The sequence below is a fragment of the Neomonachus schauinslandi genome, chromosome 5 (genome assembly GCF_002201575.2).
Source record: "Neomonachus schauinslandi chromosome 5, ASM220157v2, whole genome shotgun sequence".
NCBI lineage: Eukaryota > Metazoa > Chordata > Mammalia > Carnivora > Phocidae > Neomonachus > Neomonachus schauinslandi.
Window position 1 is genome coordinate 26,772,386 of NC_058407.1, and position 27,290 is coordinate 26,799,675.

At 40.7% G+C, this 27,290-nt stretch overlaps 1 protein-coding gene across 2 annotated transcripts in view; it reads right to left on the minus strand.

Moving 5' to 3' along the window:
• Nucleotides 1-344: 344 nt before the first annotated feature.
• CRADD (CASP2 and RIPK1 domain containing adaptor with death domain) overlaps nucleotides 345-27,290 on the minus strand; it is a 170,985-nt gene continuing 144,039 nt past the window's right edge. The window contains exon 3 of one of the 2 annotated variants that reach the window (XM_021687525.1): nucleotides 345-1,124. In XM_021687525.1, the coding sequence (XP_021543200.1) occupies nucleotides 823-1,124 (302 nt within the window). In that variant the 3' untranslated portion in view covers nucleotides 345-822. The remainder of the gene's footprint in view (nucleotides 1,125-27,290) is intronic. The other variant, XM_044914739.1, reaches the window with a different exon arrangement.

A 27,290-nucleotide genomic window follows, 5' to 3' on the forward strand; every position in this document is an offset into this window, starting at 1 on the left:
TCATACTCCTTAGGAGCGTAACACTTCAATCACGACAACGTCAACGGAAAGACCACACCCTCTTTTGTCCCCCAACTAAGTCCTTTAAACACAGGATTTTCTTAAGCAATCTCTTAAAGATGAAGGGCTCAGGGATGCATGCGGGTATCTGAACTGGTCTTGCAGGGAGCTTCAGTGTCTTAAATTTAATTCAGACACCCTGTCTGAGCGATTTATCCTGACTGGAGAAAGTAACCATTTTGTTATTACTAGTAATTCTGTTTCAAAAAAAGGACTACTGGACTTTTACACCCTTAATCTCTGTACTACAGGAAATGAGGAAAAACAAACAATACTGTCTCATGAAAGGCCACATTATATAGAGTAATTCACTTTTTATTATCATCATAATTAAAGCAAAGTCCACAGTTCAGTTCCCAGGCAATATCAAAGTAGACGCTTTATATATATATATATATATGTATATATATAGGACACCTGCATGTAATATGATAAGACAGTAATTTTTTTGGAGCCATTATGATTTACCAGTTTATTAAAGGGCACTCACACAATTAAAACCTGCACAATTAAAACAATTCAATCTTCAAGCAACTAAAAACAATGAATTGTCAAGTCAATGTGGTAGAGCTACTGAGTAATCTGGCCTTTCAAGTAACATCAACTGGAAATCCCATTTTCTCCTTTCATCTACAGATCATTAAAAAGAAAAGAACCCCCCCACACCAAGCCCCCAAAACTACCTGCCCTGGGAGAAAGTCAGGATTCTGCACACGCAACTTGGGGACACACTCCCCTGTGGGTTGATGGAGGGAGACCCCATCACTCCAACATGTGCTGGAGCACCGAGGGGTCCGCCTCCACGGCCTGGAGGCCTCTGTGCAAGCTCCGGAAGGTGGCCTGCTTCCCATAGCGCTGCCTCCAGCGGATGAAGGCCTCCACCATCTGCGACTGTACGTTGTGGGGGTGGTTGGCCTTACAGCGGTAGATATCCGTCTGGGACAGGCCCAAAGACAGCACCACAGGCTCCCACTCGGGGCCCAGCCTCTGAGCCAGCTGGTTGATCTGCTGGTCGGATGGGGAGCTGTTGAGGATGTGCAGGGGGATCCCAGTCATCTGGTCATCTGGGGAAAAGAAAGACATGAGGGTGAAAAGAGCAAACAAACACATCAGATGGGGGCAGAGATGAAAAATGTGAAGAGAACAGCACAATGCTTCATCTGGCAGAGCCAACTCTCCCTAGTCTTCTTGGGGGCTGCTCAGGAAAAGGTCATATATAGGAGCTTACAAAATGCCATTTAGCGTCTGTGAAAATGTTTATTACAGAAAATGTGAAAACAAGAAAATAAAAATAACTAGAAATCCCATCAGAGAAACCCCACTGATAATGATTTGATCTTTCTTTTTGGTCTTTTATATATAACACGTATGTTTAGGGTTTCATGGCACTTCCCGCTTTGTAACATGCCTTCTCCCCTTCCATCTCTTTTACCAGAGAGGCGAAGCAGGGGGTTCAGAGGGAATTAAGAATGCCAGCCTGGGCCCCAGTTCCCCCCCGGTATGGGCCTGTGAGCGCAGGGGTGACACTCTCTCCTGCAGGAATGGCTAGTGCTAGAGGGAAATGGGCTAAATAGAACAGCTTCTCTCTCCTGATAAACTTTGAACATTACCAAGCAAAGTTGCAGTTTCTAACAGAAGCAGAACCAAAGAGGCCTCCTGAGAAGAAAAGAAAACTCAGAGGCCATGAGGTAGCAGGAGGAGAGTTACCACCCTGGCAGAGCCCAGAGGAGGAAGACAAAAGCATGTGCTGTGGAAGGGCAATGAGAGAACCTAACCTTGCACTTCCTAGATCCCAGTCTTCCCGAGGCCGGTCTGCTGCGGGAACTCTGACACCGAGCCTCAGGCATGCAGGAAGAAGCACCATCCATGACAATGCAGAAGGCCTTCTAGAGGAAGGAGGCTAAAGCTAAGCCCTGAACACGAGAAAGAGCCCCATGAAGGGAAAGGTAAGGAAATGTGCCTTGGGCAGAGGGAACTGCCTGTGCAAAGGCCCAGAGGCAGGAGACCATGGGAAATTCAAGAAAGAAAGAAGTTCAACGTAGGGAAGCGCAGAGACTGAGAAGCACTCCAAACGCCCAAAATTCTGGTGCTGCTTATTGGTTAGGCCCAAACTAGAAGTGAGGTTTTCATATTCGTCATTCAGCCATGTGTACAACAAACCACACTACACTTGTACTATACTTTCTGTCACGAGCATCATGGGAATCCGAGTCAATCCCACTTCACACTCACCAGCTCATTGTTTAGATTATGAATTCAGTAAGAAGGCAAAACACATCCTATTAGAATAGCTAATGTTTTCCACTGCACATGCCTCGTGCCAATATCTTAGGCACGAGTTGGAAAAATACCGTCAAGGGCTCTTTCTGGTGTTTGTCAAGACAAAACTGTTAATTTTTTTTAAATGATTAAGAAGCAACTAGAATAATGACAATACTACTGACCAATATTTTATATTAACGGTAATGATTTCATGGCTTTTATAAAACTATGGGCACTTTTACAAAAATGTGGGCTCATTAAAAAAGTATAAGCAACATAAAAAAGTATAAAGGAGAAAACAAGTCATCCAATAACCCACCACTGTACTTAGAGTTGTTGAACATCATTCTGGACATCTCTTCAGGCACATATCCTGTATTAATAGTTTTTTTTCTCATAAAGGTTATTTAATTTTGCTTGAATGTAACAGAAAAAAAAGAAACAGAAGTGAAAACTAAATGGCTTTTTGACCTACAGTTAAATATTTAAACAACAACAGCAACACATATACACACACAAAAGATTTAACGCTGCTTTTGAAAAAAGTATATGAAAATTTAAGAGGTAAACTATATATTTTCACATTAATGCTCTATAATTAACACTTGATATTTCTTCTTCCTTTCCTCATACCTCATCATTTTTCTTTTTTTTTTTTAGAGAGAGAGAGAGAGAGAGAACGCATGTGCACAAGCAGGGAGCAAAGGACAGAGAAAGGGAGAGAGAATCTTAAGCAGGCTCCATGCCTAGCGCAGAACCCAACACGGGGCTCGGTCTCACAACCCTGAGATCATGACCTCAGCTGAAATCAAGAGTTGGATGCTTAACTGACTGAGCCCCCTCAGGCGCCCCATTGCTTATATCATTTTTGTTGTGTTGGGTGCATAACATTTTTATGGTTCTGGGACAATAATCTTCCCCCTAAGTTGTTTAGTCTTAAAACTACTTTATAATGGTTTGAATGTTCATCAATTCTTTTTTGTTGTTACTTCTTTTTTAATCATGGCTTTTCAACTCCTGAATCTGTTATTTTTTTGTTTTTATATAAATTCTAGTTAGTTAACATACAGTGTAATATTAGTTTCAAAAGTAGAATTTAGTGATTGATCACTTACATATAACACCCAGCGCTCATCATAACAAGCGCCTTCCTTAATACCCATCACCCATTGATTTGAGTCATTTGGGTCAATTTCATCATAAGGTAATTTTTATCAAGAAACGCTCATGGTCACTACATTCCTTTAGTTCCTTCAGATCAAGACTGTCTGCTTACTGCTTTCATTGTTGAATAGTAACATTTGTGAAAACAATTTCGTATCATTTCAATATTATGCTTTAAATTATAAATAAAATTTTACATTATTTAAGTAATTTTATTCCTCTCACAAGTTTGTAGATCATGCTCCTATTTTATGGAGGGGAATGTTGGTTATGGAGAATTCTGACACCAATTTGACCATCCCCCATTTTGTATAACTTGCTTTTTCAGCCTGGGGCTTACAGTACTGAAGCTTTAGATCAGGTATATCTTGGTCATTCTCTATTTGCTTTTTAAGGTATGTCACATGATCTTCTGACCGAAGATTTAGCTCTTTCTCCCTTCCAGAAAAATTTTCCTATGTCATATCTCTGCATTCTTTTTCTGCCCCAGATGCTAGATGGCTTTCCCCATCCACCATAGCTGTCATTTTCTGTCTTATTACTTTAACTCCTTTTCTGTGATCATCTCATGCTTTTCCCCTATGCCATTCATTTGATGTTTGGTTATGTTTATGCTGTTTTATTTTGTTTTGTTTTTTTTCTGGTTCAAACCTTGTACTGTGTTTTTTCCTCAATTTCTTTTCTTGGCTCCTCAATCTATCTTTTTTTTTTTATTAAGATATATTCATTTATTTTTAGAGAGAGAGAGAACATCAGGTGGAGGGGCAGAGGGAGAGGGAGAGAATCCCAAGCAGACTCCTCACTGAGAGCAGAGCCCAACACAGGGCTCAATCTCATAACCCTGAGATCTTGACCTGAGCTAAAACCAAGAGTCAGACACTTAACTAACTGGGCCATCCAGGTACCCCTCTTCAGTGTGTCTTTTAAAAATCCCATTCCACTTCATATCCATTAGGATGGCTGTTGTCAAAAAACCCCCCAAAATAACAAGTGTTGGTGAGGATGTAAAATGGCACAGCTGCTATGGAAAAGAGTATGGTGGCTCCTTAAACAATGAAGCATGGAATTATCATACAATCTAGCAGTTCTAATTCTGGGTCATATACCCAAAAGGCCTGACAGCAGGTGACTCAAAGAGATATTTATACACCCATCTTCATAGCAGCATTGTTCCCAATAGCAAAAAGTGGAAGTAACCCAAGTGTCTATCAAGGAATGGAAGGAGAAACAAAATGTGGTATATTATAGATTAGAATATTATTCAGTCTTAAAACGGAAAACATTCTGACTCAAACTACAACATGGGTGACACTTAAGAACATTCTGCTAAATGAAATAAGCCAGTCACCAAAGGACAAGTCCTCTATGATCCCATTCCTATGAGGTACCTGCAGTAGTCAAATTCATTGAGATGCAAAGAATGGTGGTTACCAGGGGAGAGGGTGGGGGGAATGGGGAATTGTTTAATGGGTAGTCAGTTTTGCAAAACGAAAAGAGTTCTGGAGGTTGGCTGCACAGTGTGAATGCACTTAACACTACTGAACTGTACACCTAAAAATGGGAAAGATAGCAAGTTTCATGTTATAGATATTTTATCACAATTGAAAATAAACATTTTTTTAAAATCTCATTCTTGTTTTATCATAACGATGTTGAGTTTTTATTTCCACTGAACTGATCCTGAGCTCTCCGATAGCACAAAATACTTGTGAGGTTGAGTTTTCTTGCTTTGGGTTTCTGCTCAGGCCCAACTGGTTGTATGTTTACTCTTTGCAATCCATGTTCCTGTCTTTATACTGCTGTAGCATTTTCACATGGTTGTCATGACACTTATCTTCATCTTGCTCACATTTAACATGAGCATCTCTATCCAGAGCTTCTTTTATAGTAAGCCAAGGTATCCTTGGCACTCTCTCTCTCTCTGAGCTACAATTTGTGCTTGGCTGATGCTTTCTACGTGGTGTTCTGCCACGGAGGAGAGGTACGAGAACTAGGCCTGCCCTGGCTGGGGGTCCAGTGTGCTGTTCTCTCTTCTGGAAGCCAATGAAATGTCTTATACCAGAACCTGCTCTGCCTAGACGCACTCCTGCGGTCTCTTTCCTGTAGCTCAATGCAAAGATGGCCTGCCTGGGTTGCCTTCCTGCCTCTGCTGCTGATGTCTCCTGACATTTACCAAGGCCGTCTACTCACCTCCCCCACCAACTTCTTTCATACCGATCTGAATTAGTAGTGGTCCTTAGGATTTTGTACCCTTCCCTTCTTTTCCCAGGACTGCTTCTGAAGGGTTGGGTGGGGTGTTGCCTTCCTTTGGCATAAAAGTTGTGATTGGTTGTTTTTTTGTTTGTTTGGTGGGTTGATGCTGAAGAATGTTTCTGTTCTCAACTGCTTTTTGGTTCAGTTCATCAGGTGCTGGGGAGGGAGCCTCTGTGGTCCCACTACTCCGTCACCATTCTGACTCCTGGCCAACTCTTAATGCAACATAGGCTTTGGGCCAATTATTTGGGAGTGAGGGCAGTATTTGCTCTCATTCCCCCGCACTTTTAGGGTCACATATCCCTTGGGAATACTGCCCCATAACTGGGAGATGGCCAGCAGTCTGGGGACGCAGGCTGGAGCAAAGATAACTGGCACAGAAGCACTACTTAGCCAAGAGCACGTCAAGCCCTTCCAAGGAGGCCTTCCAGACATGAGAAGACAATAACAGCTGTCTGTGCTGTCTGACCTCAAGCAGAAGTATCCTCACGAGGCCCTTCCAATGCATGAATTCTGCTGAATGTGAAGTTACTGAAAAAATGAGAGTCCCAAGGCTTTAGTGTCAACATCCAAGGATATACTATATAAAATCAGGTCAAGCTATGAATTAATCCACTGTGACCATCTGGCCACTGTTTCTCAGAGCTTGATGTGCATACCACGAGCAGTGTACAAGAGGATATCAGGTGGTCCATGGGTGAACATTCTGTATTAGAACAGTCATGTTCTATTTTAATACAATTAGAAAAGTATAAATAACATTTCAAACTCATGACTGCAAGAACTAAGATAAGTAAATAAAAGTTAAAAAGCAGATATAGAATGACACAAAAATAATAAAAAAAGAAAAGTAAATTTTTATTTGTATTTTTTTATTTTTTTTAAAGATTTTATTTATTTATTTGACAGAGAGAGAGACAGCGAGAGAGGGAACACAAGCAAGGGGAGTGGGAGAGGGAGAAGCAGGCTCCCCGCAGAGCAGGGAGCCCGATGCGGGGCTCGATCCCAGGACCCTGGGATCATGACCTGAGCCGAAGGCAGACGCTTAACGACTGAGCCACCCAGGCGCCCCGAAAAGTAAATTTTTAAATAAAAAGTAAATTTAAATAAAAGCAGTAAGTTAGCAGTACAGGTGGTACAAAGATATAGCAAAAATTGTGCCAGTAGAACCCGAATGACTGAAGTGTGGGAAGTCTGGTGTTTCTCACCAAGTGCATCACGGGCATTTCAGGCAGGGCCATCCATTATGCAGGGCTGTCCATGCACGGCAGGGTGTTTCGCATCCGTGGCCTGCAGCTCTGCCTAAGCACACAAGTCCACATGCCCTGGGGTTAGGCAGTACTGTGCCTGGTTAAGAACCACCAGATACTGTGACATAAGTATCAACTAGTTTTAAATATCCTAAGCAGGGAGTTAGCTCCTCCTATACCCACAGACTGTTCTCTCTTATACAGATTCTAAACCTTGCATGCAGCTCTTTAATCCCATTCTCAGTGAAGTTAAAACTCCCATGTTTCAAACAAAACAACATTCTCTACCAAGCCCATCTACCACAATGAAGCCATCCATTTGGAGGGATAAACGCCCCACTCCCCATCTCCCTGTGTGCCCTCCATCTTTCCACCCTCCCATCTCTGTGGTCATTACATCTCCAACTACCTCCTCCTCCCTCTTTCATACCTAATTAACCACGAAAAATCTCCTTTCCAATTCCTATTGTATTTAGAGTCAGGTCTAAAAGATTCACACTTAACTTTTTTGTTTCTTATAGGATGCTTCTGTCTCCCAAGTTCCTTATGGACAGAGATCATGTCTTCTACTTCTTGCATTCCTCCAACCTTTAGCCCCTTGCTGAGCACAATATGGAACTCGATGTACAGTAACTTATCATATTCTTTTTAAAATTTAATTTTATTTAAATTCTATTAATTAACATATAGTGTATTATTAGTTTCAGAGGTAGAGTTCAGTAATTTATCAGTTGCGTATAACATCCAGTGGTCATCACATCACATGCCCTCCTTAATGCCCATAACCCAGTTACCCCATCCCCCCATCTACCTCCCCTCCGGCAACCCTCAGTTTGTTTCCCATAGTTAAGAGAAAGGCAATTATATGATTTCGCTCATATGTGGAATTTAAGAAACAAAACAGAGGATCACAGGGGAAGGAAGGGAAAAAAAAACCTCATCATATTGTTAAAAAAGTTCTTCCAAGTCAAGTTTCCAATTCACCATCTCCACTAGCTATGTGCTTCTGACTTTTTTGTTTGTACCAGAAAAAGAAGTCATTTCTTCCAACAAATCTTTGTATGGACAGCACCCTCTGGTCTATCCTGGCTAAGTGTGCAATCTCCAAGTGAAGGAAAGTCTGCAAGCCCATCTTCCTGTCTGGTCAACCTCCTCTTTTTGATCTATATTCTATAATATGTGGCCACCTTAATGGAAACCTAAAAAAGAGGAACTATACAGGATTCAAAAGCACAGTTCAAAGACTGAAGATTATGGAGTAAAGGAAAGGCAAAGCAGACCCATAAGCAACAGCTAGGAGACTCAGATTAATCTAAGCTCAGGAATCTACACTAACAGAAAGGATTTTAACTATAAAATTCCTTTTAAAAAAAGATATTTTATTTATTTATTTAGAGAGAGAGAACGCAAGAGAGCACAAGTGGGGGAGAGGGGCAAAGGGAGAGGGAGAAGCAGGCTCTCCACTGAGCAGAGAGCCAGAACCGGGGATCGATCGCAGGACCCTGGGATCAATCCCAGGACCCCGAGATCATAACCTGAGCCAAAGGCAGACTGCTTAACCTACTGAGCCACCAAGGCTCCCCCTATAAAATTCCTTTTTAAACTTCAGTTATTTTGTGTCATAACCAGAGATGTAAGTACATATGAGTTCCTTATAACAAGTGACTCGGTTGGACATGGGTTGCACTTTTAAAAACTATATACATTCCTTTGCAGAATTTGGAATACATTGCCCTTCCCAAATCATTGCTGCAGTGAACCACTATCACTGATGGGAGTATCATATGCTTTAGGTTTGCTGGACCAGAGAAAAAGTTGAGCTAAGAGACTGCCCCTTTCTAGTGTAGCCACTTTTTAGGAGCAAAAGGCTAACCCCTGCCTCCCTTGAGGCCTCCCATGTAAGGCCTCCCATGTAAGGCCTCCCATGTAAGGCCGCTGCAGGCTGAGTCCACTGATGTTCCATTGACCAAAGCAAGGCATGTGGCCAAGCCCAAGACCAACGGAATAGGGTACTAAATGTTCTCACAGGGTATTAGGAGTGAAAATTTGCTGAGCAATAAACTATAAACACAAGTATACTAATACATTTTTAAAATCTAGATGAACCAATACTGGGATATATATAATGCCAAAATTGGTGCAGGAAAAAATAGCAAACTTGAATAGACCTAAGTATTAAGTACATTGAAATGGCAATCAAAGCCCTCCCCTGCTAAAGAGCCCTAGGCCCAGACAGTTTTACAGGTGAGCTCTATCAAATGTTCATGAAACATTTAATTTCCTGTCGTCTATAAGTTGTTCTAGGAAATAGAAAAATAACAAAAGTTCTATAGCCTATTTTATTAGGCTGCTTACTTTTTGTTCCAAACAGGATAAGGAGAATACAAGAAAAGAAAAATTACAGGTTTTTTTCAATTATTATTTTAGATGTAAAAATCCTAAATGTTAACTGAGTAAAAAAGATCTATTTAAAATAATATATTATGAACAAGTAGAATTTATCCCAGGATTACAATAATTTTAATATCACAAGATCAATTAATTCAATATATCAGTAGTCCAAAGAGATAAGTCACTATTATCTTAATAGGTACAAAAAAGTATTTGATAAAATTTGACACATATTTATGATTTCTTAAAAAGATTTCTTTAAAAATTAGGAATATGGGGAACTTATTTAGCTTGGTGAAGATTATAAAAGCCTTCAATAAGCGTTCGATTTAATAGGTATCTTTTAAACATTTTCCCTTTAAGGGCAGAAGCAAAACAAGGATGCCCAATGTCACCATTACTATTGTATATAGTAGTGAAGGTACTAACCGGAGCTATAGAGAAAAAAAAGTTAGGTATAAGCATTTGAAGGGAAGAGATAAAACTATCACTATTTTCAGACCATTTGATCTAATATATAAGAAAAGGCCAGGATTAATAGATAATCCATTAGAGGGATGCCTGGGTGGCATAGTCAATTAAGCGTCTGACTCGGTTTCGGCTTGGGTCATGATCTCAGGGTCGTGAGACTGAGCCCCACTTTGGAGTCCACAGTGAGCACGGAGTCTGCTTGAGACTCTCTCTTGCTCTCCCTCTGCCCTTGCCTCTCACTCACTCTCTCTCTCAAATAAAGGATAAATCTTAAAAAAAAAAAAAAAAAAAGAAGATAGTCCACTAAAACAATTAAGAGGTTATTGCCAGGTAACAACCTAAAACAAAAACCAATTGCCAGGTAACAACTTAAAACAAAAGCCAATCAAACACAAAATATGATAAAAAATAAAATAAACAATAAAAACTATAAAGTATCTAGAAATTAAATTAGCAAAGATCACATAAGACCTCAATGGGGAAAATTTGAAGCATTGATTAAAAGACATAAAGCAAGATCTGAATAAATGGAGAATCCTTCATGCCCTGGGTGGGATGACATTATTATAACATAAACATGACAATTCTTGTAATAACAATTAAAATTTTATAATAGGGAAAGGAGAGGCTTTCTCCAAACTGGGGAAAACTAATTATACAGAGAAAAATAAAACTGTACTTTCATATCACATCATAAACAGTGATGAAATCTGTGTAGATAAAGGTAAAACATAAAAGGTAAAGCTACAAAGTTAATAAAAATAATGGAGATTATCTTTATGACCAGCAGTGGGAAGTGTCTTTTTAAAAGAATCCCCAAAAGATGATTTTTTTTCCATCAAAATTAAAGATTTCTGCTCAGTGAAGGAAACCATCACCCAAGATGACAGAGCAGAATGGACAAAGATACTTGTTAATGTCTAAAACCCAGGAGGCAGGACTATCTGGACTGTACAAGGTACTCCCGAAACCAAGAGGAGAAAGATAAGCACCTCCATAGAAAAAAGGATGAAGGTATGACAAGGCGACTCAAATTAAAGGAAACTCAAAAAAGAGATACTCAAACACAGAAATTTAAGAAATAACAATGGAAACAATCATGATAAATTCCTTTATGTGCCTAGAAATCTAGACAATACCAAGTTTTGGCAGAGATGTGGAGATGTTGGAACCATATTCATCGCTGGTAGAAATGAGGACTGGGCAGCCATTCCACAAGCAAGTATGCATGGGGGTAAATTGGAAGGTGGTATACGATCTTGTTCCTATGTATATGTACCTAAGAAAAACTCTGAAACCCATAAGGGACATGTAGAAGGCTGTTTATACAAAGTCACACTGTTTGTGCTAGGAAGTATACATATGCCTTATAACCCAGTTCTCCTGTTTTGGGGTTTATAGATCCCCAAAAAAATTCTCATACAGATTCATGAGGGGTCATGTCTGAACGCCGTGGGAAAAAGTTGCCGGAAGCAATCTCTGAGCTCATTACTAGGGGAAGAGACAAACATGAGAGAGCACAAAGGGAACGAACGCTGGACAGTTAGGATAAAGCAAAAATGTAAGAAAAAGAAGGAGACTGGGGCGCCTGGGTGGCTCAGTGGGTTAAGCGTCTGCCTTTGGCTCAGGTCATGACCCCAGGGTCCTGGGATCGAGCCCCGCATCGGCTCCCTGCTCAGCGGGGAGTCTGCTTCTCTCCCTTCTTCCCTCCCGCTCATGCTCTCTCTCTCTCTGTCTCTCTCAAATAAATAAATAAAATACTTCAAAAAAAGGAGACCTATAACAATGCAAATTTAAAAATATATATTTCAAAACAACACCATTAGTGGAAACACACACAAATGAAAGAATGTATTTGAGACAGAAAGAACGGTTTATTGTGGGAGGGAAGGGAATGGAGAGGTTGGGGATGCTACCAACCTGAGAAAGCCAACCTGACCAGCTACCTCCCAGGGCCCACGTGAGCCCCAGTCCCTGAGTGCAGTGGCTGGGCAGAGAAATCCCTTTGGCTGAGGGACTGGCTGCCTGGAAATGAAAGAAAAGCACCCTGAAAAGAAAACTAATTAGAACCACTTGTTCTGATGGATAATCACAGAGAACAATGTGGTCCTCACAGAGAGGTGAAGAAATAAACTGGTCTTTCTAAACCTGATTCCAGGATGATGAAGTGACCGCCCACTTAAATAACAAGGCCCTGTTGCAAAATACAAGTAAATCATACTTATTGTAATGGAAAACTTGATTTGACTATCAAGTCCATGGAAGGTCAACAACAAAACTATTAGCAATAATTGAGTTCTCACTGAAATAAAAGGCAGGAGATAGGGTGGCCACAGCTCGGGGCTAAGAATTAGCAAGCGTGGGTCCTATCTAAATTTGAATCTGCCATCAACTAGCCATGTAACTTGGGGTAAGACATTTAGCCTCTCTCAGACTGTTTTCTCATTTGTAAAAAGTAAAACCAGATGATCGCCAAAGCCTCATTTGGATATAACAGGTTATACTATCTTTTTAAAGCAATTTTATTTTCTACAGATCTTGTTTTTTGATTTCTCATTAGTGAACAACTATTCATTTATTGTTGCATTACTTTTCCCTATTTGTCTTCTAGACAGAGCAAAGACTTCTGCGATTTTAATCATGGTTTTTGCTAATTTGTTTCTGCTTTTTAAAGATCACAGATGGAAACTTATCCTCCCATAGCAAAAACAAACAAACAAACAAACAAAAACACCTAGTGAATGTTGGTAGAATCAATTTTTTCAAAATAGTACAAAAACTTTAAAAGTTTATGTTGTAACTTGCTGGGCCATTAATTTTTCTCATGTACTTGCACAGACCTGACTCACCTCCATTAATTTGCCATTCACCCTGCTCCTTGAAACCACCAGCCAGCCTGGAACCTTAGGGCCTTGCACTAGCTGGTCCCTCTCCCTGGAATATTATTCCATGGACTCTGTCCATCAAATGTGACTTCCATCAAACGGAGTGCCCCCCCCCAACCACCCTGTTCTTAATCACAACACCCATTCCACTCTGTGATCCCCTATATCTACATATTACTTTCTGATATATAGCCCACGGATGCACTGTATTTGTTGTTGCTATCTGTCCTCACCCCACACACTCATCCCATCTCTGCTAGAATGGAAACCCCTCACAAGGCAGGAGAGCTTTGTTGGTTTTTGTTCAATGATGTATCCCAGGCACCCAAAATAGTACCTAGCACACAGTCAGCACTCACTACATAAATGAATGTTGTTGGATAAATAAATTAAAAGCAATGGTCCATTACAATTACAATATATTCACTTAGCTCTGCTTTCTACTTTATGGCTAGAGTGTTACTAAGTTTTAGGTTACTTAGCATTCAAAAACCAAAGAAATTATATTGCATAATCTGGCACTGAATAGAAAATAAAAAGAGGGCATGACTCCATAATAATAAAATATTGTCAAGGTTAAGCGTAAGCAGCTACCCACTTTCTATACTGAACTGGGCTACATCCATGTTTAATTTGAAGAGAGTTAGAAAGACAGATTCCAAGATGGCTTCTGGGTAAATACGGCAAATTGAGGCCAGTTCCAGTCCTCATCCTCTCTAATATTTAAGGAAATGAACAAAAGGTAATAAAAATAAGCCAATGAAAAAAGATGGCAGAACCACCTTCCAATTCCTGATTCCCTGAAGCTGTATTGATTATTCAACAAACAACTGAGAGATTCACTCTAATATCCCCAGATCTGAAGAGGAATGAATTTCTCTTCTGACTTTAGTAGGGTGAGGATGGTAACTGCTACACTGAGGTATGGGAAGATCAGAAATGGGAACAAGGACTGACTATCCCTAGCAGAAGTGACAAGACATTTCACATGGTCTCAGGAAAGACTACTGGGCACAGGTGTTCAACATCCCAACCAACAACTCAGCTGAGCTCACTCCCCTGCCCTGACTCTTTTGCCTACATGTGCCCTTAAGCTAAAGAACAGGAAATAGCCAGTCCCCCAAGGGTTCAGAAGGGGGTCAAGGAGAAGTCACCCCAGTATATCAGAGCACCAAAGGCAGAACCCAGTTGCTCCATCATGTACAAGATGGAATGAAATGGAATGGCAAATGAGTAACATACTAGAGAAACAAGGATTTAAAAAGGAAGCATTATGTGGGGAAAAAAAAAAAAAAAACTGACAAAAAACCCCCAAAATCCACAATTCCCAAAAATAAGAGAAAGCATTTTGTCATAAAACAACTTAATAAAAGTATAATAGGAACATAAATACAGTAAAACAAGAGCTTAACAATGAGATAATCAAATAACAAAATGAGATTTTAAAAGAAGCTTGTCATACTTTAAAATGATAAATTAAGGATCAAAACAGCATCATCATGAAATTCATAAATTGGAAATACCATAGAATTAACGTGCTTCAATTTATCCATATTCAGGAAAGACTTGAGGTAAACAGAGATAAAAGGCAGAATTTAAAGTAATTGGAGAAAAATGATGACTATGGAAGAGAGAAAAATACAATCCATTGAAAGGTTAATGGGCATCCCTAAAGTAGAAAACCCAGCCCAAAAATATTCAAAGATCTAAAACAAGAAAATATCCCTAAAATGAATAATCAGCAGAACCTCTAAGATGAAAGAGAATACTGTGCTTCAGGAATAACTGATAGAGAATAAATCAACGGTGAGACATATTCTGGCTAGATAATTGAATTTCCAGGTCCAATAAAATAATTCTTCAAGCAGAAAAGGCAAGTTGCCTACAAGGAGGAGAAAGTCAGTTAAATTTTCAACAGTACTTTAAATGCAAAAGATAATAAAGCAATTCCTCCAAAATTCTAAGGGGAATAAAGTATAGTCTATGAATATTATTCTTAGCCAAGATAATTTCCAAATATATAGGTAATCAGTAGTGAATCAGTAATAAAAACTCAAGAACTCGTTGTGAAGACTTTTAAAAGAAGGCTCAGAACAATTTTTTTTTTTTAAGATTTTATTTATTTGAGAGAGAGTGAGCGCGAGAGCACAGAGGGAGGGGGAGAGGGAGAAGCAGACTCCCCACTGAGCAGAGAGCCTGATGTGGGGCTCAATTCCAGGACCCTGTGATCATGACCTGAGCTGAAGGCAGACACTTAACAGACTAAGCCACCCAGGTGCCCCGAAAGTCTTGACAATGCTATATACCTTGACTATATTAAAATAATACACATGATCAAAATTAAAGTTAGATTATAGAATAGAATATAAATATTGTATCTTAACATTGTAATGACAGCAATGTAACTAACCAAAATCCAGAAGGGAAGAAGGAAAGACAGTGAGAGCGCCAATGATCTCATCAATCATAGCAGAGAGGAAATCAACACTTTCTAAAGGACATGGCAGCAGTCAGGATGGACTGTTATCTATGGTAGGAAAGAAGCCCTAAGTCTCAGTGACTTAACAGAACAAGATTTCACTTCTCTCTCACATGCCCACCACTGCAGGCCCACAGGGCATCCATGAGCTGGTTCTGCATTCTATGCTGCACTGATACTATGCTTCTCCACATTCACATGAGCATCCATGCTCACCAAGACAGAAAGGGTAAGAGTGAGAGATCTGGCAATCAAATACATCAATCCCTCACTGACCTTCTGCTCACTTCCATTCACATTTTGTGGCTAGAGCAAGTCACAAGGTCACCAAACATGTGCTTCACCTAACTTGAAGGGAGTGAGGACGTACTATTCTCCTATATCCCAGGATGGGGAGAGACCTGGGTGAACAGCACTAATGTCTACCAAGAAACGTAACTGGGGGAGAAGAAAAAACAAAAACAAAACATCAAGTTCTTCATCATCTCTTAACCACAGAAAAACAAAAACAAAAACATTTCTTACTGTGAAAAAAAACTATTCAAAGTTTAGTAATTTCTTTTCACTTAGTTTCTTTTACTTTAAATTCAAATAAAATTAAATGTAATGGTTTTTAAAGACCAGCATGTATCATATAATTCTACCTTTCTAAAAACATTTCTTTCATTCTTTTTTCCTTTCTTTCTTTCATCCATCCATCCATCCATCCATCCATCCATCCACCTTCCCATTTACAAACATGCTTAAAGAGATGTCCAACAGGACATTCACTTATTATTGAGGCTTATTTCTAAGTGATAGGATTTGTGATCTTTTCCTTATATGTTTCTGCATTCCTTGGATTCTTTATAATGAACATGTATCATTTTTATAAACATAGCAGTCATTACTAGAATATGAATGAATGAGTAATAACACTTGACCTTCTATTGTTAAGCCTTAAAACCCCTAGATAGTAAAAAAGAGATAAACATGGCTTTACATTGCTGTAGGAAAGGAAGAAAATGTGATATTTCATGATCATTATATCCTGTTTGAAATTACAAAATGGGTAAAGGCTGATAGCTTCAGGCCATGTAGCTGGTTTGAATTGGCTATGTAAAGGACGTACATTTCTGTTTTACCAATTTTTTCAAAAGTCTTCTATATTGTATTCAGAATAGTTGTTGATAAATGTCAGAGCTGACACAGATCATTCCCACCAAATATGCAGCTGCTTATTGAGTTTAAAAGAGATGCTCTACAGAAATGTTTTCCCACTAAAAAAAATATGGACATTAAACACAAAAGAACAGTTAATAAACCGAAAAGGAAAAATAACTGCTAATCAGAGTCTATTTATCCATTAGGCACAGTGGGGACAGGGATGAGAGCCCATGAGAGCCCACAATACTTTCTGAAGCCCGTGAAAATGTTTTAATTTCTTTTAAAATGAGAAGAAAAAATGAACTTCAGGTCAAAGAAAATGTTTGAATACATAATATTAATATATTCATCTTTATACCAACAGAGTCATAAAAACCTCATTTTTAATACTTTTTTATGGAGGAAGGGGCCACAAAGGCAAGAGTGCCTCCAGCTCATGCAGGTCATAATGCAGCCCTATTTCTAGTATTTCCCAGTTACAAATTTACTGGCAGGTGGCAAAAATTACTTGGTTTATTGAAACATGTGCTTAAAAACTACCTTTTGAAATTAAAAACAGAGTGTAGTTTTTGAAAGAAAAATTCCAAAGTGCCTTGTAGATTACCCAGAGTATGTAAGTGACTAATGCAAATTCTCAACATTAATGACAACCCTGCTTTTCTCACAGGTGACAAGCAAATGACATTAAAGATTTCTTTATATGGAAGTTCCATTATACAAATATAAATTTTGGGTTTTCCCCTTTTCTAAATAGGCAAAATGAACTCTTTAATCACATTATTTCCCACGGATGACTGTTCTTCAAATTTTTCAAAATTGTTTAAAAATATCTGTAACTCTATTTTAGTCTTCAAGATCAAAACATCAATATTTAAACTGATACCCAAACTAAAGGAAACAAGCTGCCCCCAGGGTCCCTTGATACTATCTTTGCCGCTGGTTCCTGGGCAGTAAAGAGTAAAGAGAGTTAACTGAAGAAGCTTTGCATATTATAAATTATAAAATAACAACCCTGATAAATACGCTTTCCTTATCAGTACTAAACCTGCCTAGAAGAAGGTTAAGATCACTAATAGGTGCTTATAGACAGCTGACTCCAGGCACCCAAAGTACATTTCTTTGATGGAGCTCCACCGGGTTGAATGGCTTAGCGATAAGACCAAAGAAACAAAAGGACATGAAGATCATGTAAATTTGCCAAGCAAAATCTTTCAAAGCTATGACACAACAATAATCTTAAAAGCGAAACTTCCAGTCCTATTACCAGCAACTGGGGGAGAGGGATAGAAGGCAGGTTTTTTAAGTTGCTGCCTTCCCACAATTGGAAGGGACTATGAATGTGGTGATCGACATAATCAAGAATTGAAATAATTTGGATGGACTGATGGAATGATACTAACAAGATTTAATGTGTGTTGCAATAAATGGGACATCCTATCAAGCTTAGAAAATCAAGCATAAAGGTACAGAATGTTTTCAGCTTGTCTTAAATGCTGTTCTGGAGGAAAGGTGCAGATGTTTTAATTGCCTGCAAATGCAGTGGAAACCTAGCACACGCACAACAGGTGGACAAACAGACAAAAACACATCCGTTTGGAATCAGAGAGAAGGAAGATGACAGTGTCACAGAATTAGCATTGGTCACACAGACCACTTCCACATCGACGACCTGACGGCCCATTATATGGACAGAGAGGCAGGACCCCGAATCTCAAGAGATGACAGGGACCCTGAATGCAGGCTCCACCCAAAGCTAGCACACACGTAGTCTGTGGAAAGCACGTGGCATCTACCACGGTGAGCCGTGAGTTTTAGTCCGACAGAAACTGTGTGTCTGGCTTATTCAGAGTGAGGACCCAGCACATGTCTGGTACTAATAGTTCCCAGGAAATATCTTTTAAGACCTTAGTTTTAAAAATGAATAGAGCTGGGCGCCTGGGTGGCTCAGTTGGTTAAGCGACTGCCTTCGGCTCAGGTCATGATCCTGGAGTCCCGGGATCGAGTCCCGCATCAGGCTCCCTGCTCGGCAGGGAGTCTGCTTCTCCCTCTGACCCTCCTCCCTCTCATGCTCTCTGTCTCTCATTCTCTCTATCTCAAATAAATAAATAAAATCTTTAAAAAAAAAAAAAAAATGAATAGAGCTACCCTATGACCCAGCAATTGCATTTCTGGGTATTTACCCCAAAGACACAGATGTAGTGAAAAGAAGGGCCGTATGCACCCCAATGTTCATAGCAGAAATGTCCACAATAGCCAAACTGTGGAAAGAGCCGAGATGCCCTTCAACAGATGAATGGATAAAGAAGATGTGGTCCATATAGACAATGGAATATTACTCAGCCATCAGAAAGGATGAATACCCAACTTTTACATCAACATGGATGGGACTGGAGGAGATTATGCTAAGTGAACTAAGTCAAGCACAGAAAGTCAATTATCACATGGTTTCACTTATTTGTGCAACATAAGGAATAGCATGGAGGACATTAGGAGAAGGAAGGGAAAAATGAAGGGGGGGAATCGGAGGGAAAGAGGAACCATGAGAGACTATGGACTCTGAGAAACAAACTGAGGGTTTTAGAGGGACGGGGGTGGGGGGGATGGGTTAGCCTGGTGATGGGTATTAAGGAGGGCACATGGGTCACATCAAAAACTAACAATGTATTGTATGGTGATTAACATAATATAATAAAATAAAATTTTAAAAAAATGAATGGAGGAATTGCATTTCACATAGGATGTGCATTCCAAACACCTCACCTCACATAAGGCCAGAGTAACCGAGCAAAGCACAGGAGCGTGGCCATGTAACAAGAGCTGAGCACCACAGTGAATCCTGCCTGGCTTCAGAACTTTGACTCTTGATAAAATTTTAATTTCCTTAGGATTTGCGTGACTTCAAATTTTGTGCCTAAAGTGAAACTTCTGTAATACTTTTTATCAATTAATTCAGATATGCCTAATTTCACATAAAACAGAATGGTAGATCTGAAAATAGATAACGCTAATTCAACAAATATTAATTGAGGCCTACTAGGCTGCGGGGCACTTTTCAGTGCTAATGATCCAGCAGGGGGCAAATTTAGCTATTTATGCAAATTGTTTGCAGTGTGCCAAAAGCACGTCCGTGGAACTTTGGGCGTGAAAACTACCTAGACTAATTCATTTATTTCACCAGGAAGATAATGCAGGAAAGAAAATCAGAGGAATTAAAGTCACTTGCTCATTCTCACCATGACCTGGCAAGGGAGCACAGTCAGAGAGATCTACAGATGCCTATCCCAGCAGGTATTCAGTGCCTACTTATAGTTGCAAGTCAGCAGCTGAAGTTAACAATTTATGAAAGGATCTCAGAAATAACATGGGGTCATCATTAAAAATTCTTTTAATCTCCTTGTGAGTCTCAAAAAATTGGGAATTTTTCCATACAATGTTTTTCTGGTTTTTAACCAAAAAGACATGTATTAGAAGCATGTGCATGTATGTGTGTGTAAAACTGAACAAAAAGTTTAACAAAACAGGGGTGCCTGGGTGGCTCAGCCGTTAAGCGTCTGCCTTCGGCTCAGGTCATGATCACAGGGTCCTGGGACCGAGTCCCGCATCGGGCTCTCTGCTCAGCGGGAAGCCTGCTTCTCCCTCTCCCACTCCTCCTGCTTGTGTTCCCTCTCTCGTTGTCTCTCTCTCTGTCAAATAAATAAATAAAATCTTAAAAAAAAAAGTTTAACAAAATATAAAATACTTACCTTTACTATATGATATCCTATTTTATTTTAATCCTGATTCAACCATTAAATTGATTTCATGTTCCACGAACAGGTAGCAGCCAGAAATCTGATGAACATTGTTCTAGCGTACATTCAGCTGGCCAATTTCCACTCTCCCTTCAATAATTAACTCACATTGTCACCTTCTTAGAGAAGCCTTCCAGGACTCTTCCAAGTATCATCAACCATGCCCTTCCAGGAGGCCTGAAACAAGTGACAGAATACAGGGGAGGGGCAGATTGAGGAGAGAATGGGAGGTGGGACAGGAATGTCTCTATGCCACACCTAAGGCCCACACTGGAGTAGGGGTCCCTCGAGCACAGGGGCAGAAAGGGTCCCTCCCATCACTGATCCATTTCCTGGGCACTGAGCACTTCCTGGCACGTCATGAGTACTCAATAAGTAATTGTTGAAATAAATCCTTTAGGGAACTGATGAAAGAGCTGATCCTGAAAGCAAATAAAAAAGCCCATCCATCAGAGGCTGCATACTGGTAGCCAATGGACTTAATTTGGCCCACAGATGTGTTTCATTTGGCCTGTGCTGTTCAAAAAACTACAGAGACAGCATTTGAAAATTGGGAGCTTTCACAAAATTCCAGATTTGTGGCTTTGCTTTTCAGCTCACCAGAGTCATCCTCATGCTGGTCACCCCCAATATCCACTCTCTCCCGCAATGCATGTGAAAGCCCAGTGGCTGGGCTGCTCTCCTTTGTCCAGGATCTCTCAGGCCCTCCAGGTGTTTGATTTGTGACTCCTGTACCAAGCAATAGGCTACAACAGTCTACTGCTTGGTGAATGAGTCTGCAGCCATTGGGGGAAAGAAGAGAGCATAGCAAAAGGGACCCTTCTCACTCAAGAAAGCACAGATTCTCCCAATTATCTGTGACTGCTTGAGATAATTGCCTTATTCTCTGTCTCTGGGAGATTTGATTTTTAAAAAGGGTGAATTTATAAGAAATAAGGACCAGAATTAGAACATTTTATTTTTCTTTGTATCCTTTGGCACCGAATAACACCATTTTGCACAGGTGGGTTTTCAATAAACTTGGAAGTGAGGCTGTGGAAAATTTTTTAAATGCTGTACTGGTCTCAAAATTCCAGTTGTTCAGATATAAAAATGATGTTTGAATACCTTCCTCCCATGGACACAGGCCTTATGAAAGCCCAACAACTCTCAATCATAATCATTCTCAATCAAAATCTCAGCATATATTTTTTAAAGATTTTATTTATTTATTTGACAGAGAGAGAGAGACAGTGAGAGAGGGAACACAAGCAGGGGGAGTATGAGAGGGAGAAGCAGGCTTCCCACCGAGCAGAGAGCCCAATGTGGGGCTCAATCCCAGGACCCTGGGATCATGACCTGAGCCGAAGGCAGACGCTTAACGACTGAGCCACCCAGGCGCCCCTCCTTGTAAGTTTTAGAATTAGCTTGTCAATTCCTATTTAAAAATATGCTGGGATTTTGGGACGTCTGAGTGGCTCAGTCAGTTAAGCGTCTGCCTTCGGCTTAGGTCATGATCCCAGGGTCCTGGGATCGAGCCCCGCATTGGGCTCCCTGCTCGGCAGGAAACCTGCTTCTCCCTCTCACACTCTCCCTGCTTGTGTTCCCTCTCTCTCTCTCTGTCAAAGAATAAATAAAATCTTTAAAATAAAAGATAAAAATAAAACTTATAAGGAGATGTGAAGGATCTCCTTATAAGGAGAACCAGAATAGCCAAAATAATTTCGAAAAAGAACAAAGTTGGAGAATTACACTACTTGATTTCAAGACTCATTGTAAAGAAATGAAGACAGTGTGATATTCGTGAAAAAATAGAGAAACAGATCAATGCAACAGCCTGAAGTCAAGAAAGAGATCTACACCTGTATGAACAATGGATTTTCGACAAAGGCGCATAGGCAATCCAGCAGAGCAAAGAGAGTCTTTTCCACAAAGGGTGCGGAAACAATCGGCTAGCCAGACGCACACATGACAAGGAGAGGACTTCAATCTTCACTTGGTGCCCTACACAAACTTTAACTCAAAATGGATCAGAGTCCCAAATGAAAAACCCATAACTATATAACTTCCTGAAGAAAACATTAGGTGGAAAACATGTGCGACTTTAGCTTAAGTAAAGATTTCTTAGAAATGACACCAAAAGCATGATCCATAAAAGAACAAGACGTCATCAAAATGTAAAACTTCTGCTCTTTGAAAGAGACTACTAAGAGAATGAAAAGACAAACTACAGACTGAAGGAAAATATTTGCAAGTCATATATCTTAGAAAGGACACACAAAGAATTCTCTAAGCTTAATAAGAAAACAACCCAACTTAAAAATGCCAAAGATCTGAACAGACACTTCAGCTAGGAAGATATATAGATGGCAAATAAATACATGAAAAGATCCCTGACATCACTAGTCATTAGAGATATGCAAATGAAAACCAGAGTGAGATACCACTATATGCTTATTAAAATGAGAAAAATTCAGAAGACATATACAATGTTGGCAAGGATGTAGAAGAGCTCAAACTTTCAGGCACTGTTGGTGGGAACATATAATGGGACAACCACTTTGGAGAACAGTATGGCAGTCTCTTAAAAAGTTAAATATATACCTACCATATAATCTAGCCATTCCACTCGTAGGTGCATACCAAAGAGAAAAGAAAACCTATGTCCATACAAAGACTTGTACGTAAATGTTCACAGAAGCATTATTTGTAAGAACTAACAATACAAGGGTCTATCAACAGGTGAACGAAAAAACAAACTCTGGTCTATCTGTATGATGAAATACTATTCTGTAATAAAAAGGGATGAAATATTGATACATACACTTCAACATGAATAAAAAAAGGGTACTGTATAAGACCATTTATATAACGTACTACAAAATGAAACAAATAACAGAAAGCATGTTTGCCTGGGGATGGGGTAGACAGGAAGAAGGGATTACCAAGGGGAATGAGGAAATTGGGGGGCGGTGATAGATATGTTCATTATTTGATTATAGTGATGGTTTCATGGGTGTAGACATGTGTCAAAACTTACTGAATTGTACACTAAGAATATGTGCAGTTTACTGCATGCCAATCATACCTCAATAAAATGATTTGTTGTTTTAAAAAAACCATGCCAAGGGGCACCTGGGTGGCTCAGTTGGTTAAGCGACTGCCTTCAGCTCAGGTCATGATCCTGGAGTCCCGGAATCGAGTCCCGCATCGGGCTCCCTGCTCAGCAGGGAGTCTGCTTCTCCCTCTGACCCTCCCCCCTCTCATGCTGTTTCTCTGTCTCTCTCTCTTTCTCTCAAATAAATAAATAAAATCTTTAAAAAAAAAAAAAAAACCATGCCAAAACAACGGAACAACACTCAGCTGTGCTGTCCCCTTCTTGTGCCCTGACCCCACATTGCTGCGTTGGGTCCGCTTCCCTAGACTTTCCCATTGCGCTGCGCTCCGGCCCACTGCAATCTTCGTCACTGTGCACAGCTACCATCTAAACATTAAGTTGAGCCATATGAAACTGCCAGTGTTCTACCGTTTCCGCCCTAGAAAGCGGCCGTTTCACATGGCTCAACCTAAATGCTTGTCAACCAGAGCTGACGGTGACGAGGACAGGCTGGCCCAAGGATGTTTGCTAAGTGAACGGACTGCCACTTCGCAAACCCTTTTCCCTCCAGCTAGTCCCTGTGTAGCATCATCACAAGCAGCTGAGAAAATAGGCTCTGGGCGGCCCTTGACTTTACATCCTCCTCCCTTTCACCCACTTAAAATCACTTGAACGCTCCATACTGCAAAACGGCCTTTTTGCCTAAGTTCTCATTTGAAAACGAGCTTTCAGGGCAACAGTAGCAACCCCCGGGGTGCCGGAAGCAGGGATGCAGCTCGGAAAACGTAAAAAAGCGGTAAGCCTTTAAAGCAACCATAAATCGAAGGAAAACTCTGACGCTGGACATCTCTGTGAGGAAACATTCCAGAGGCTGCAGTACTTTAAAGCAGTATCATGTGCTTGGGCCCCAGCCTTGGCTGCTTCCCCCTCGGAACAACAGAAAGAACCGTGCCAGTCCCTACAGGCGGTCGTGTTACATGATGCAGTTAATCGCACATCCTCTTCCCTATGGGGTTTGACCCAAGTTTCACAGCGGTCTCTTTTATTTAGCATTGGTAGTTTTACTCGTTTCATATTAAAGAGATCTTTCCACAAAATTGGCTGCTCTCTCTGTCTTGGCTTGAGAAGGAAAAATATCTGAATTAAAAATCTGTGCAACAGATGGACCTCGGTTACGAGTATCTCTGGCTTCAGAAGTTCCTCACAGAGGCAGGTGTGAAGCCTGTAAGTTCCTGACTTCCAGGTTTTCCGGAAGACAATTGAGCCCTTCCATTTGTGCATTCTGTAGGCAGAACGGAACATAAAAACACAGAGCTCCATAAATACGTTGTCAGACCCTGGGGATGTATCTGCCTCACTATGTGTTCATTTCAAAGGAACTCTATTCCTATCAATGGGAAAAACAATACCATCGGGCAGACTGGAGGAGGAGGAAAGGGGATGGGTCAAGTTGCTGCCATGCCTGCTCTCCTATGTGGCCGGGGCCCCCGGCAGTAAAGGGTCTGAGAGGTGGGGAGAGATGCACCTGACAGCTTGTTTACTCCTCCTTGCTGTAGAGCCTCTTTCTCTTCCAGGAAGGGGGTGGAGAAAAGGCTGCACCAATGAGGTTCTCTTGGCCTCGCGCTGCGGTGCCTCATCCTCCCCGTAGGCAGCCCCCATATTTCCCCTCCTGGCCACTGGCTGGATAACAGAGAGGAGAAGCAAGATAAATCATTTCACTCTCCACTATGACTAATGTGACAAATGCCCTGCTCCAAGCTTATCAGTGGTTTCAAACACAGCCCTGGATGGTTTCAGAGAGTTCTCATACCAGTGCAGTCCCTCCTTGGATCATTTTTTTTTTTTTTTAAGATTTTATTTATTTATTTGACAGAGAGAGACACAGCAAGAGAGGGAACACAAGCAGGGGGAGTGCGAGAGGGAGAAGCAGGCTCCCCGCTGAGCAGGGAGCCCGATGCAGGGCTCGATCCCAGGACCCTGAGATCATGACCCGAGCCAAAGGCAGACGCTTAACCATCTGAGCCACCCAGGCGCCCCCCTCCTTGGATCATTTTCAAACAAGGAGAAGGGAAGGTTGACGGAAACACTTTTACTCTTAAAGTCATCGTCATGGGACATGGTTTTCTTTCTATAACGAGGGTGTTACTATTAGAAGAAGCGGAATGACTTGCTCCTAATCACTCAGCCTAAGAAGGGACAGCCTGGTTTCAAACCCTGGTCTGTCTGGCTCCAGAGTCTGCTCTTCCGATGAGTCTCTGTGCTCTGCTGTCTCTGATTAGATGAGTGTCGACAAATCCCTTGAGAAAGAAAGATTACCCGGCAGTAATTCTGTGCTGGTTCAAAGATAGTTCCTAAACTGCTCAGATATCCAGAGACGCCTACTAAATGGCGGAGCCCAGAGCCAATGTGGAGATTGCCAGAGAGAAGAAATGACTCATTTTACAGCCTGAGTTTTAGGGGAAGGTGCATTTTAATAAATAATATAATATAAATAATAAATATTTATTAAATAAATAATATGTGATTGATTTAAAGCAAGCCTCTAGTAATGTTTATCTGACTGAAAAGATAATGTGAGCATTTAATTGACAGAAAAGTGAGTGGGTCCAAAGGAACACCTCCTCTAAAGTGCCCCCACCAACCTGTTCCATTTGTCTTAGTGGTGGCTTTCACCTCCTGCAGCTCAGTCACATTTCTTGGGCAGAACAGCATCCCCCCCCACCAAGGCAGGAGATGCAGACACCACAACCAGCATCTAAAATTTTGGTAAATGAAGGCTGTGACTTCCCAGAGTGAGCACCTTCAGGAATACCACTCAGCAGAAGACTAGGTATTAACTTCAGCTATGATATGACATTAGAAAGTATCCTTCAGTGTTGACACAATAGTTTTGTACGTAATCTGAGCTCTGGCAAATACCCTCAAAGTAATTTTTCTGAATCTTTCTCCAGCAGCAAGGTACTTCTTTAAAAAAGAAAGAAGAAAAAAACCCCAAACAACAACAGAAAAACCGCATGTAATATTCTTTTAGCTTACTTACTGGCAGCATTGTGTGTGTGTGTGTGTTCCAAAGAGCACAGAAACAGCTTTTATGGTTAGAAAATTGAAGTGCTATCAAACCTAGGAAATTATAGGGATGAAAAACAAAACAGCTTATCTACATATGTCCCATCTGCTTTTGGTTTTGTGTTTTGCACAATCAATTACTGGAAGCATTGGAAAGTATGCTGAGACACTGAAAATGAGACCCAGGGTGTGTCCTAACAGCGACCCAGAGGTAGGGTGATGCCGCCCTGGAGCCCGCACCAAAAGTCAGAGACTCACACTAGAGCTTCCAGGAACCACGAGTGCAGGATAGTACAAACAAAAACACAACACTCACCCAACTGGAGCTAGTGTTTTGGAACATGGCAAAAAGCAAATTTCCATCCACTGGGGAATCGCCATCCATTTCATTATTTTGTCAATGTGGGTCACTGTGTTCTCCACGGCTCAGTATTTATACTGCACTGAGCAGTTGCTCCCAAGCTGCTTGGACGGTAGGCTCTCTGCGACTAGATAATTTCCCAGACTTGTGCAGCTGGGTTTTTATGATGGCGGCCCTTTCTAGCAGGGTCTCTTTGGGCCACTCCGTTCCAACAGCCCTACTTCTTTCTCCTGTGACAATCCATCCTTCACGCCCTGTGCTCATTACCTACTTCTACGTTCCCCCGCACTCTTAATGCGATCCTCATCGCCACTTCTGCCTGGACCCCAGGCAGGGGAAAAGCCCTCCTCACTTTTAGAAAGATATGTTTAGACAAAGATGAGAATAGTGATAGATTTACACTTCAAATGAATAAAGTAAATGCCCGAACTGAAGAGGTCTTATAACGAAGGAACATTCTTAAGCTGAAAGAACTTGGTGGCAGAGAATTCTTCATAGAAAAAGAAATGCTTCTTACTCTGTTGATCCAACCAACTAATGGAAATAAACCCTTAGTGGAAATAATTTAGTCTGAATTTTAAAAATTACTTTTGTCTAAGAGAAGGGAGTGGAAGGGGATGGTATTAGTTATTTTT